This window comes from Diceros bicornis, chromosome 16 (genome assembly GCF_020826845.1).
Source record: "Diceros bicornis minor isolate mBicDic1 chromosome 16, mDicBic1.mat.cur, whole genome shotgun sequence".
Classification (NCBI taxonomy): Eukaryota; Metazoa; Chordata; class Mammalia; order Perissodactyla; family Rhinocerotidae; genus Diceros; species Diceros bicornis.
In genome coordinates, this window is record NC_080755.1 from 31,053,286 (window position 1) to 31,068,261 (window position 14,976).

Consider the following 14,976-nt stretch of genomic DNA (forward strand, 5'->3'; position numbering starts at 1 on the left):
GCATGATCTCCTCCATTGGCCCTCCCACAACGTGGTAGCTTATTTCTTCAAGGCCAGCGGGAGAATCTCTGACCCTGGGGAGGGCACCAGACCCTCTTTTAAAGTGCTTACTTAACTAGGTCTGGCCCATACAAGATATCTCCCTTTTTATTAATTCAAATTCAGCTGATTAGGAGCCTTTGTCACATCTGTCAAGTCCCTTCTGCTGTATAATGTAACATAATCAAACAATTGATATCTCGTCATATTCACAAGCCCTACGTACACTCAAAGGGAGGAGATAATACAGGGTGGGTACACTGAGAGGATGGCAATCTTGTGGACCATGTTAGAATTCTGCCTACCGACAGCAGATAATCACCCAGCAGGTAATTGGCAAAGCAGTGTTCTCTGAGCAAAGCATGCATCAAAATCATTAAGTTGTACTGCCTCTCAAAAACATAAAAGGTTAACTACCAAAAACAATTTTAGAAATATTCCAAATGTGTGACATTAGTGAATAATTAAACAATCAGTGCCATTAAAGTAAGTGTAGCTATGTTAATACCTAAAAATGTGTATATGTAAGTAATGTTAAGGAACAAAAATGAGAATATAAAATAATACATGCTGTCTATTGTTATGTTAATAATACATGGATTAGAAAGTATATGATGATATAAAATAGTTGATTTAAGTTTCTGAACCTTTAAAAAATTTATCTGTCATTTTTCAAGTATAATAATTCTATAAAAAGATAGTTTACCATACAAAGTAGCAGATGATAAATGTTAAATATTTGTGTTGACAGTCAATGCTACAGAAGTTCATAGTAGGGGAGATTAATGTGGACTAGAGTTTCCCTTTAGGTGTAAAAAAAGGTTAAATTTTTTTATGAGGTAGTTTATCATAAATTTTGCCCTAGGACTATTTCCTTTTCTGTAGCTTGTCATTCTGCTCAGTGCACAGAATTGCATGTCTTCTTTGAAGAGGACCAGGTCTTCTTCCCAGATGTGGCTCATTCTCATTTAAATAGAACTCCTTTAACACTGCTTTAGAAACTCACTTAAAATCTTAAGAATCATTGTAATAGCCCTGTTTTATCATAGGGTAGGAAACGTGGTGTTGCTGTATATCTCTGTTAGTTGACACTTTTCACGAGACACTTCATCATTTTCAACTATTGCAAAGTAAATTGGTGGGATTTTTTTCCCCCTTCTGCTAGGGATCTCAATTATTTGTTCATTCTATGTCCTTAGAATAGATAACCATCTCAACTGTTTATGAATTAGTTCTTATTTAAAAAGAAGTTGTGGTAGACTGATTAATGGCCTCCCAAATATGTCCATGTCCTAATTCCTGGAACCTGTGAATGTCACTTTATATGGCACAGGGGACTTTGTATGACAAGAGACTTTACAGATGTGATTAAGTTAAGGATCTTGAGATGAGGAAATTATCCAGGATTACTTGAGTGGGTCTGATGTAATCAAAATGGTCTTTATGAGGGACACAGGAGGAGTCAGATGGCCTGTGATACAGACCAGTGGTTCTCCAAGTGTGGTCCCAGATCAGCAGCATCAGTGTCACCAGGGAACTTGTTAAAAATGCAGATTCTTGGACTCTGCTCCAGACCTACTGAGTTAGAAAGTCTGAGGATGAAGCCCAGCAATTCGTGCCCTCCAGGTGATTCTGATACATGCTAAAGTTTGAGAATCACTGATATACACTAAGTTTTGTTCTCCCTGATAGAACAGGCTTCAGGCTAAAATGCTGGGAAAGCTCACTCTGTTGGCCTGTCAAAGGGAATTTGCAACTGCTTCCTTTCTGCCTGAGTTCTATCAGATTGTAATCACTTGAACAGCTTAATTGAAAAATCACTTATGTTTATAGCTGAAATTAAATATGTTTTGTATTTAAATAACCACTTTTGATTAAAATCATATTTTGTTGAAAGTGGTTGGTTTTATCTGTGTGCTGTAACGATATTTATAAAAACTCATCAAATTTCTAGCAGTAACTAACATCCTGTTCAATATAAGGTGAAATGTTTTACATCAAATCTCATGCTGTTTAATGGCCAATCAAAGGGTATTTAAGGTGGCTGAATGGATTTCTTGGCTTAGTATTCAAAATTAAACATTTTAAGACATTAACATTTAATGTTTTTCTCTCTTCTCAAAGTTGATTTTATGTAATCCTCATTATTTGCAGCTCCTGCAAATCTTGCTTAAGCAGCAAGTAGCAACACTTTCTTTTTCTCATCCTTATGGATTTACTGAAATGTAGATTGTTTGAAAATGGGTTTAGCTTTGTGGCATGTGTCTGTTTAGCTGTGTGAATACTGTCATTTATTATATAAGAAAACAAAACAGCAGCTTTGTCTTGACAAACATATATCATTGATTTCCGAAAAGCCAAAAGAAATAACTCGTTCCATTGTGCTCTTATTTGACAAGTGATCTTGTGGTTCCTTTTAGGTATCCAATACGAAAAGCACTCTCCGGTCTTCCTCTGTAGAACTGGATGGTTCCTACTTGAGTGTAGCCAAACCACAAACCTACTATCAAACCAAGCAAAGGCCTAAGTCTGCAAACCAGGACCCAGCTTCAGAATCCCTTGTGGAGTTTAGGAATAATTCTTTGAAACCAGCAGCCCTTCATTATCCCAGAGAGGATCTAGACAGGGTGCAGTCAGAGACCAGAACATGTAATTATGGATCCCCAGGGAGAAAACTAGTAGATGCAGTCCCTACAGAGAAAGCTCCACCAGAGGAATTGAAGATGAAGGAATGCCAACACCTTAAGCCTGCTCCCTCTAGTCAGTGTTGTGATCATAGACTTTCTGAAAATGCAGATCATGTTCATGACAGCCATCCTACAAACCTGGCACCTCAATATTCCAAGACACGTCCAGAATCATGCAGTTATTGTGGGCTTCCCTGGGCATCTCTGATGCATGGCCGAGGGGCACTTCAGCCTAGTGAAACTGATGTCAAAAAGCAACTCTCAGAAGATAGAAGGCAGCAACTTATGCTTCAGAAAATGGAGCTGGAAATTGAAAAGGAGCGCCTTCAGCATCTGCTCGCCCAGCAGGAGACAAAGCTGCTCCTAAAACAGCAGCAGCTTCATCAGTCTCGACTGGATTATAATTGGTGAGTCCTACCCGTACTTTCAGCAGCGTCTGTAGCTGGGAGAACACGGTGTAAAATGACTGCTGTGTTACTATAACAGATGTGTAGGAACAGAGGTTCCTCGGGTTCTTGGCTTGCTCAAGATGCATACCAACTATGACTACCAAGTAAATTCCACTGTCTTCTTTGGAAGACTTGAAAGATTGCCTTGTCTTCCAAAGTGTTAGCTTAGAGTATCTACTTCTGTGCAGTCCAGTGTAATTTTTGCTGGATTCCAAAGACAGTATTTTTAAATGATCCTACTATTACAAAAATCCTTTGCTGTTTGATGTAGAGAATATTAGGCATTAAGTAAATGCTTGAGATTTCAGGTTGTGAAATCAGATTGTGAAGAAGTATGACTGGCTGTCATCATTCAATATTTATGTATATCCACTGTAATATAAAATATAGCAAATGATGGGAACCTTCTAAATTCAACCTTTTCTGGTCATGAAACATAACCTGTTCAATAACCAGTTCTTATAAACTTACCCACATTTAAACTATTCTTCTCTTAACAATTCTTCCCTAAGAACAGTGTTTCAAAAGCTAAAGCACAGGGGCCGGCCCAGTGGCGCAGCGGTTAAGTGGGTGCGCTCCGCTTCAGCGGCCTGGGGTTCGCAGACTCGGATCCCAGGCACGCACCGAGGCACTGCTTGTCAAACCATGCTGTGGCGGCGTCCCATATAAAGTAGAGGGAGATGGGCACAGATGTTAGCCCAGGGCCAATCTTCCTCGGCAAAAAGAGGAGGATTGGCATTGGATGTTAGCTAGGGGCTGATCATCCTCACAAAAAAAAAAAAAAGCTAAAGTACAATTTTGATATTATATAGTGTTCAGCATATGCAATCATAAAGTTTAATTTATTCAAGCAAAAATAGTAATAAATCAGACAATTGTGTTTGAAACACAATAAAATATGGTATTTATGTCTTTTTAAAAAAAACTAAATTTCAAGTTTTCATAGGGAAGTGCTTATATATATCCCTACCATTTCTTCCTTGGTCAAACATATCATTTCCCCTTTGTACACATTCTTATTAGGCACATACATCCTATACAGACACACTTAAAACTACTGTTATTTCCTTTACTTCTTGGAGTTAATTTTCTTTCACTTAAAGACTCTGCTTAATATTTTTTACATTCTAATTTCTTTGAAGGTTCTTGACATTTTTCCCTCATTGTAATACTTTTCTTAGAACCAAAAGTGATCTTTCTTTTTTTGTTCTTTTATGATCAAACAGTTCTATTTGTTGTTGAAACCTGGAAGCTTTTAAAGTAAGTGAAAATGAAACCTCTTATAACAAGATTGTCACAAAGGCTGAAATGTTGCTTCGATTTTATGACCTCAATCTCTAATCCTCCAGTTAATGTGTAGTCTCTCCTGAGAACTTCATTCGACAAACATTTATTGAATGCTTATGGTATGTGAGGAATGGTTCTAGGTACTTTGGATAGAAAATGAATCAAATGTGGACTTGAAAGAGGGCACAGTCTATCCGTAGCAGGAGAGAATGGATGATTTTAGAATAAGGGTCAAGTTCATTGCAACAGCATTTTATATTCGAATATTGCTGCATAATGATAATAAAGTCTTGATTCTCTTGATCATCCCAGCTTAGATGAAAGAGCTATGAAACACAGCTTTTGAGCAAGTTACATGTATGCAAAAATTTATAGAGGTTTTTAAAACTTTTTATTTTGAAATAATTATACATCGATAGGAAGTTGCAAAAATAGTACAGAGAGGTTCTGTGTACCCTTCACCCAGTTTCCCCCAATGGCTGCATCTTACACAACTATAATACATTATCAAAACTAGTAAATGAACATTGGTACAACGTATATGTATATTTCTATGCCATTTTTTTATGTGTGTAGATTTGTGTAACCACCACCACAATAAAAATACAGAACTATTTCATCACCACTAAGATTTCTTTTGTACTACCCCAGTAGAGTTTCCCCACCTTCTTCTGCCCCCACCATCCCTAACCCCTGGGAACTCCTAATATGTTGTCTATTTCAATAATTTTGTCATTTTTGAGAATGTTATATAAGTGGAATTATACAGTATGTGAACTTTTGATATGGCTTCTTTCATTCAGCGTAATGCTCTTGAGATCATCTAGGTTGTTGCATATATTGTACCTTATGATTGCTGAGTAGTATTCCAGGATGTGGATATACTCTGATTTGTTTAACCATTCATCTGTTGAAGGACAATTTGGTGTTTCCAGTTTTTGTCTGTTACAAATAGAGCTGCTATGTACATTTTTGTACAAGTTTTTGTGTGGACTAAGGTTTTTCATTTCTACTAATGAAAGCTAGGAGTATGATTGCTAGATCGTATGGTAAGTGCATATTTAGTCTTCTTAAACTAAATATATATTTAGCTTATACTATATTTAATTTAAAATACTTTTCTACTAGCAATGTATGAGAGATCATTTCTCCACATCCTTGCCAGCGTTTGGTACTGTCGTAAATTTTTGTTTTACCTGTTCTAATCTATGTGTAGTGATATTTCATTGTGGTCTTAATTTGTATTTCCCTAATAGCTAGTGATATTGGACATCTTTTCATTTCCTTATTTGCCCTCCTGCCATCCTTTTGGGTAAATTGTTTCTTTCATATCTTTTGCCCATATTCTAATTGGACTGTTTGAGTTTTTTTTACTGTTGAGTTTTGAGAATTCTTTATATATTGTAGATGTAAGTCCTTTGTCAGATATGTGGATTGCAAGTATTTGCTCCTGATCTGTAGCTTGTCTTTTCATTCTCTTAACAGGATTGTTCACAGAGCAGAAGTTTTTAATTTTGATAAAGTTTGATTTATCAATTTTTTCCTTTGTAGATTATATAAAGTTTTTATCATGAATGTTTGTTGAATTTTGTGAGATCCCTTTTATGCAAGTGATGTGATCATGTGATTTTTTTTATTCAACCTGCTAATATAGTGGATTGCGTTGATTGATTTTTGAATATTGACCTAGCCTTGCATCCCTGGAATAAACCGCATTTGATGATAGTGTATAATACTTTTTATATATTACTAAATTCTGTTTACTAATATTTTGTTAAGGATAATTGCATCAATATTGATGAGGGATATTGATCTGTAGGTTTCTTTTTTTTATACGGTCTTTGGTTTTGGTATCAAGGTAATAGTGGCCTAATTTATTTATTTCATTTGTTTCTTTATTATTTCCTTCCTTCTGCTTGCTTTGGATTTATCTTGCTCTTCTTTTTTCTAATTTCTTAAGGTAGGAGCTTAGATTATTGATTTGAGACTTTCTTCTTTTCTGCTGGAAGCATTTCATGCTATAAATTTCTCTGTCAGCACTGTTTTAATTATGTCTCTCAAATTTTGGTATGTTAGTATGTTCACTTAACATAATGTCCTCTAGGTTCATCTACGTTGTTGCAAATGGCGGGATTTCCTTCTTTCTCATGGTTGAATAATATTCTATTGTGTGTGTGTGTGTGGCATTTATATATATATGTTTCACATCTTCTTTATCCATTCATCTGTTGACGGACACTTAGGTTGTTTCTATATCTTAGCTATTGTGATTAATGCTCCAGTGAACGCAGGAGTGCAGATATCTCTGTGAGATACTAATTTTGTTTCCTTCAGATAAATACCCAGCAGTGGGATTGCTGGATCATACGGTAGTTCTATTTTTAATTTTTTTTTTTTTTTTTTTGTGATGGAGATCAGCCCTGAGCTAACATCCGTGCTAATCCTCCTCTTTTTGCTAAGGAAGACTGGCTCTGAGCTAACATCTATGGCCAATCCTCCTCCTTTTTTTTTTCTTCCCCAAAGCCCCAGTAGACAGTTGTATGTCATAATTGCACATCCTTCTAGTTGCTGTATGTGGGACGCGGCCTCAGCATGGCCGGAGAAGCGGTGCGTCGGTGCGCGCCCGGGATCTGAACCCGAGCCGCCAGTAGCGGAGCGCGCGCACTTAACCGTAAGCCACCGGGCCGGCCCTCTATTTTTAATTTTTTGAGGAACCTCCATACTGTTTCCCATAATGACTGTGCCAACTTACGTTCCCTCCAACAATGTACAGGGATTCCTTTTTGTCCACATCCTCCCCAATACTTGTTATTTCTTGTCCTTTTGATAATTGCAATCCTAACAGATATGAGGTGATATCTCATTTGCCTGATGATTACTAGTGGTGAGCATCTTTTCAGGTACCCGTTGGCCATTTGTATATCTTCTTTGGAAAAATGTCTTTTCAGGTATCCTGCCCATTTTTTCTGTTATTTGTTTTTTGGTTTGGGCGGATTTTTTTGCTACTGAGTTGTATAAGTTCCTTATATATTAACCCCTTATCAGATATGTGGTTTGCAAATATTTTCTCCTGTTCCATAAGTTGCCTTTTCATTTTGGTAACTGTTTGCTTTGCTGTACAGAAGCTTTTTATTTTAATGTAGTCTCAGTTGTTTATTTTTGCTTTTGTTCCTGAGCTTGCCAAGACCAATGTTGAAGAGCTTTTCCCCTATGTTTTCTTCTGGTAGTTTTATAGTTTCCGGTCTTATATTTAAGTGTTTAATCCATTTTGAGTTACTTTTTGTGAGTGGTATAAGATAATGATCCAATTTCATTCTTTTACGTATAGATATCTCGTTTTCCCAATCGTTTCTTGAAGAGACTGTCCTTTCCCCATTAAGTATTCTTTGCTCTCTTGTCAAATATGAGTTGACCATATATGCATGGGTTTATTTCTGAGTTTTTGGTTCTGTTCCATTGGTCTTTGTGTCTGTTTTTATGCCAATACTGTTTTGATTACTATAGCTTTGTAATATAGTTTGAAATTAGGAAGTGTGATGGCTCTAGCTTTATTCTTTTTTCTCAGGATTGGTTTGGCTATTCAGAGTCTTTTGTGGTCCCATGCGAATTTTAGGATTGTTTGAAAAATGCAAATAAAATGTTGATAAGGATTACGTTGAATCTGTAGATCATTTTTGGTAGTATGAACATTTTAACAATATTAATTTTTTCATTCCATGAACATGAGGTATCTTTCCATTTATTCATGTCTTCCTCAATTTCTTTCAACCATGTCTTATAGTTTTTAGTGTACAGATCTTTCACCTCCTTGGTTAAATTTATTCCTAAGTATTTTATGGTTTTTGATGCTATTGTAAATGGATTGTTATCTTAGTTTCTTTTTCAGACAGTTCATTGTTAGTATATAGAAATGCAACTGATTTTTGTATGGTTATTTTGCATCCTGCAATTTTAGTGAATTCACTTATTAATTCTAACAGTATTTTGTTGGAGTCTTGAGGGTTTTCTATATATAAGATTGTGTCATCTGTAAACAGAGACAATTTTACTTCTTTCTTTCCAACTGGGATGCCTTTTATTTCTTTAGATTGCTTAATTGTTCTGGCTAGTACATCTGGTATTATATTGAATGTAAATGGCGAGAGTGGACATCCTTCTCTTGTTCCTGATCTTAAAGGAAAAGCTTTCAGCCTTTCGCCATTGAGTATGATGTTAGCAGTGGGCTTGTCATATGTAGCCTTTATTATATTGAGTTACATTCCTTCTATACCCAATTTCTTGAGAATTTTTTCATGAAAGGATGTTGAATTTTGCCAAATATGTTTTCTGCATCTATTGAGAAGATCATATGATTTTTATCTTTCATTCTATTAATGTGGTGAATTTGGTTTGCCAGTATTTTGTTGAGAATTTTTGCATCTATATTCATTAGAGATATTGGCCTATAGTTTTCTTTTCTTGTAGTATCTTTATCTGGCTTTGGTATCAGGGTAATACTGGCGTCGTAAAATGAGTTTGGAGATATTCCTTCTTCTTCAGTTTTTTGGAGGAATTTTAGAAGGATTGGTGTTAATTCTTTAAATGATAGGTAGACTTCACCAGTGAAACCATCTAGTCCTGGACTTTTCTTTGTTGGGGGGTTTTTGATTACTCATTCAATCTCCTTAGTCATTATTGGTCTGTTGAGATTTTCTATTTCTTCGTGATTCAGTCTTGGTAGGTGGTATGTTTCTAGGAATTTATTATTTCTTCTAGGTTATCCAGTTTTTTGGCATATAATTGTTTGTAGTAGTCTCTTATGATCCTTTGTATTTCTATGGTATCAGTTGTTATATCTCCTCTTTCCTTTTTTATTTTATTTATTTGAGTCTTCTCTCTTTTTTTCTTAGTTCGTCTACCTAAAGGTTTGTCAATTTTATTTATCTTTTCAAAAAATCAGCTCTTAGTTTTCATTGGTATTTTCTATTGTTTTTCTAGTCCCTCTTTCATTTATTTCTGCTCTGATCATTGTTATTTCCTTCCTTCTGTTAACTTTGGACTTAGCTTGTCCTTCTTTTCCTAGTTTCTTGAGGTGCAAATTTAGGTTGTTTATTTGAGATCTTTCTTTTTTCTTAATGTAGGCATTTATTGCTATATACTTTCCTCTTAGCACTGCATCCCAGAAGTTTTAGTATGTTGTGTTTCTATTTTCATTTGTTTCAAGATATTTTTTGGTTGCCCTTTTGATTTCTTCTTTGACTCTTTGGTTGCTCAGGAGTCCATTGTTTAATTTTCACTTATTTGTGAATTTTCCAGATTTTCTTCTATTGCTGATTTCTGGTTTCATACCACTGTGGTTGGAAAAGATACTTGGTATGATTTCAGTCTTCTTAAATTTGTTAAGACTTGTTTTGTGACCTAACATGATCTACTCTGGAGAATATTCTCTTTATACCTGAGAAGAATGTGTATTCTGCTGCTGTTGGATGGAATGTTCTATATATGTCTGTTAGGTCTAATAGTTCAAGTCCAATGTTTCTTTGTTGTCTGATGATCTATCCATTGTTGAAAGTGGAGTATTGAAGTCCCCACTATTATTGTATTGTTGTCTATTTCTTCCTTAAGATCTGTTAGTAGTTGTTTGATATATTTAGGTGCTCCAATATTGGATCCTATGAGGAAGAACCTATGATTTTATAGAGTGACATGAAAACTGCCCTGAAAGTACGGCGAAGAAATAAGTCACCAGAGGTAGATGGACTATCGATAGAATTATTTCAAGCCACAGAGATTGAACCTGTCAAAAGCCTAATGAGAATATGCCAACAAATACAGGAAACAAAACAATGGCCTACAGACTGGAAATGTTCAGTATATATCCCAATCCCCAAGAAAGGAGATGCCAAGGATTGCAGTAACTGTAGAAACATTACTCTTAATTTGCCATGCAAGTAAAGTGGTGCTCAAGTGCTACAAAAAAGACTTTTACCTTATATGGAGCAAGAAATAGCTGATGTCTGAGCTAGATTTTGAAAAGGGGAAGGAACACAAGATTGAATTGCGATTATTCATTGGCTACTGGAGCACTCTAAAGAATTTCAGAAGAAGGTTAGTCTGTGTTTTAGAGATGACAGTAAAGCCTTTGACTGCATGCATCATGAAAAGCTATGGCCTGCTCTAAAAGAAATGAGTGTGCCTCAGCACTTGATTGACCTTGATGCATCACCTATATTGTGGACAAGTCGCCACCGTCGAGACAGAATATGGAGGGAAAGAATGCTTTCCTATAAGCAAAGGTGTCAGACAAGTGTACATTTTATCCTTCTGTCTGTTTAATCTGTACACAGAACATATCATACAAAAAAAACTGGGCTAGATTCAGGTGAAGGAGGAGTGAAAATTGGTGGAAGAAATATCAGCAATCTAAGATATGCAGATGACACCATCTTACTGGCAGAAAGCAGCAATAACTTGAAACGATTTCTGACGAAAGTGAAAGAAGAAAGTGCCCAAACAGGACTGCGTTTGAACATCAAGAAGACAAAAATCATGACTACAGAAGAACTACACAGCTGTAATGTAGAAAATGAAGACTTTGAAATTGCTAAAGATTTTGTTTACCTGTCATCAATTTAAATGGAGACTACAGCCAAGAAATCAAGAGAAAACTGAGACTTGGAAGGGCAGCAATGAAAGAATTAGGAAAGACCATCAAGTGTAAGAAAGTGTCACTAGAGACCATGGCCAAGATTATCCACACCCTCTTATTCCAAATTACTATGTGTGGGTGCAGAAGCTGGGCAGTGAAGAATGCTGATTCATTTGAAATATGGCATTACAGGAGAGCTCTACAGAAACCCTGCACTGCCAGAAAGATGAGCAAGTGGGTCCTAGAGCATATTAAGCCTGGACTATCACTGACAGCAAAAATGATAAAACTAAGGCTGTCCTAATTTGGGCACATCATGAGAAGGCAGGATTCTTTAGAAAAGATAATAATGCTGGGAAAAGTAGAAGGCAGCGGGAAAAGAGGAAGACCAATTATGAGATGGATTGACTCCGTAAAAGAAGCCATAGGCATGAGTCTACAGGAGGTGAGTAGGACTCTTGAGTCTAGGACATGGTGGACATTGCTCATTCGTAGGGTCACCAGGAGTCAGAGCCCACTTGATGGCACATAACAACAATGTTGGATGCGTATATATTTACAGTTGTTATATCCTGTTGATGAATTGAACCCTTTATTGTTAATAGTGATTTTCTTTGTCTCTTTTTACAATTTTTGATTTGTCTGTTTTGTCTGATGTAAGTATAGCTACCCCAGCTCTCTGCATTTACCTACCTACCTGTGTGTCACTACCAAATATTATTATTAAACTCTAATCCTAGAAGGTAATTAATCTACATACTTCTCTTCGTATATCACTATGCATAGTTAGTTGCAAGAATTTCTTTTAACAAGGATGTAAATGACCATACTGTTTTAACAATATTTTTACTTCTTCATGGCTTTATTTTATAGTTAAAGAATATACTTTTGCAGATTTCATTTCTAAAAATGAACCAGAAAACATTTCTAAAAAACTGACAGAATGGGTAGTAAAGGTCACGTATTTGGCGCCAGTTATTAATTGCCACCCAAACTCCCAGTGGAAGAACTTCATGCTAATTTCTTCAACTGCCTTCCCACCTCAGTACATTGAGGGTGGGACTAATTTAGCATTGATTGATAGAATTTCTTCTAGTTCCTTTAGGGAATTTTTCTGTGACCCTGAGAAAATATTTTAGTCAGTGAGATGTAGCCCCAGCTCTTTGAATTGTCGGTATAGGAAGCAGGTGCCTCCTGTGGATATGTTGGGCAGGGTCAGTGATAATTGATGTTACTAGAATTCTCACTTAGACTCTGGTGATCAAAATACACTTGCTTAGCTGTGGATAGAGAGAAGTTTTAAATTTCTAAATAAGAGCTTAAAGTGCTCCTAAAGCATCTATAGTGTTGAGTTTTTAAATGTTATTCGAACCAAATCAGTCTTCCCCCACTTCTCAATAAATAAAGAAAATTCGAATTCCTTTGAAAGTGATTTGTGTTTATTTTTGTGTATTTGGGACATACTCATTTATTTTTGACAGATTGAGTTTTAATCTGAAGATTATTGCTGGGGGTCTAGGTTGGAAGATCCTAGTCTTCCAAGGGTTACCATTCAGTTTCTTAGGTTCCACAGGATTAGAAATTCTCTAAATTAATTAATTTGTTTATGTGTTTATTTTCTACATATATATTTTTATTGAGGTGTAATTGACATATAACATTATGTTATTTTCAGGTGTACAACATAATGATTCAATATTTGTATATATTGCAAAATTATCACAATAGTCCAGTTAACATCTATCACCATACGTAGTTACAACATTTTTTTTTTCTTGTGATGAGAACTTTCAAGATCCATTCTCTTACCTACTTTCAAATATGCAATAGAGTATTATTAACTATAGTCACCGTGCTGTGCATTACATCCCTTGACTTATTCATTTGATAACTGGAAATTTGTGCTTTTGACCACCTTTACCCATTTTGCCCATCCTCTATCCTCTGCCTCAGGCAACCATCAATCTGTTCTCTATACCCTGAGCTCAATTTTTGTTTGTTTCCTTTTTGTTTTTTACGATTCCACATATATGTGAGATCATATAATATTTATCTTCTTATGTCTGATTTATTTCACTTTGCATAATGCCTTCAAGGTTTATCCATGTTGTCACAAATGGCAAGATTTCCCTCTTTTTTATGGATGAATAATATTCCATTGTGTATACATACCGCATTTTCTTTATCCATTCACCCACCAGTGAATGTTTAGGTTGTTTCCATGTCTTGGCTATTGTAAATATTGCTGCAGTGAATATGGGAGTGCATTTATCTTTTTGAGTTAGTGTTTCCATTTTCTTTGGTTAAATACCAGAAGTGGAATTTCTGGATTGTGTGGTAGTTCTATTTTTAGTTTTTTGAGGAACCTCCATACTGTTTTCCCATGTAACTCCACCAATTTACGTTCCCACCAACAGTGCATAAGGGTTCCCTTTTCTCACATCCTAGCCAACACTTGTTACTTTTTGTCTTTTTTATAATAGCCATTCTAACAGGTGTGAGGTGATATCTCATTGTAGTTTTGATTTCTCTGATGATGAGTGATGTTGAGCATCTTGTCATGTACCTGTTGGCCTTTTGTATGTCTTCTTTGGAAAAATGTCTGTTCAGATCTGCCCATTTTTTAAACAAATTGTTTGGGTTTTTTGCTGTTGAGTTATATGAGTTCTTTATATATTTTGGATATTAGCCTCTTAACAGTTATATGATTTGCAAATATCTTCTCCTGTTTGGTAGGTTGCCTTTTCATTTTGTTGGTTTCCTTTGCTATGCCGAAGCTTTTTAGTTTCATGTTTATTTTAAAAATAATGTTAAAATAATGATGTTTATTTTTTAAATAAACACCCCAACTTATGTTTGTTTTTGTTGCTTTTGCTTTTGATGTCGGATCCAAAAAATCATCGTCAAGATGGATATCAAGGAGCTTAATGCCTATATTTTCTTCTAGGAATTGTATGGTTTCAGATCTTACATTCAAATCTTTAGTCCATTTTGAGTTAATTTTTGTGTAATGTGTAAGATAGTGGCCTAGTTTCATTCTTTTGCATGTGGCTGTTCAGTTTTTCAAGACTCTATTGAAGAGACTGTGGTTTCCCCACTGTATATTCTTGGCTTCTTTGTTGTAAATTAATTGACCATATGTTCATAGGTTTATTTCTGGGCTCTCTATTCTGTTCTATTCATCTATGTGTCTGTTTTTATGCCAGTATCATACTGTTTTGATTACTATAGCTTTGTAATATAGTTTGAAATCAGGGAGCATGATGCCTCCAGCTTTTTTCTTCTTTCTCAATCTTGCTTTAGCTATTCAGGGTCTTTTATGGTTCCATACAAAGTTTAGGATTGTTTGTTCTATTTCTGTGTCAAATTTATTTTTACAGGTTAAGAACTCAAGCTGTATTTAAGTCAAGAGAACTGGTTGCTCATAAAGAGCTTGCTAAACCCCAAGAGCTCAATCTGGATATGAATGGTCGTGACTCTGGACCAAGGTAAGCTTGAGCAGTGAATGAAGACAAGAATAAGTAGGACAGAGATATTAAGGATATGTTTGGTATATATTTATAGCTTCATATTGGAGAAACCTGTTTTCTGATCATATAAATAAATACAATCAAGTTAAATAATTTTGAAAAATATGGAAAAGTGTGAAGAAGAAAATAAAAATCATTCACAACCCTACCATTCAGAGACAAACCTTTGACCTCTTTTCCCCTTTCTGTCTTTCTTTTATAATAATATATTCTATATTGAGTAATAGGGATTATGCTTACACAGAATTTCTTTTTGCTTTTTTCATTGTATCATATTTTCTGATGTCATTAAATATTTTATGAAACTTGATATTAATTCATTCAACAAATATTTATTGTGTGACAATTCTTATTAC

General features: G+C 35.4%; 1 protein-coding gene across 3 annotated transcripts in view; it reads left to right on the top strand.

Annotated features, from left to right (window-relative positions):
* KIAA1328 (KIAA1328 ortholog) overlaps nucleotides 1-14,976 on the top strand; it is a 341,990-nt gene that overhangs the window by 219,038 nt on the left and 107,976 nt on the right. For 2 of the 3 annotated variants that reach the window (XM_058557017.1, XM_058557019.1), the window contains 2 exons: nucleotides 2,460-3,133; nucleotides 14,471-14,578. In XM_058557017.1, coding sequence (XP_058413000.1) covers nucleotides 2,460-3,133; nucleotides 14,471-14,578 — 782 coding nt within the window. The remainder of the gene's footprint in view (nucleotides 1-2,459; nucleotides 3,134-14,470; nucleotides 14,579-14,976) is intronic. The other variant, XM_058557018.1, reaches the window with a different exon arrangement.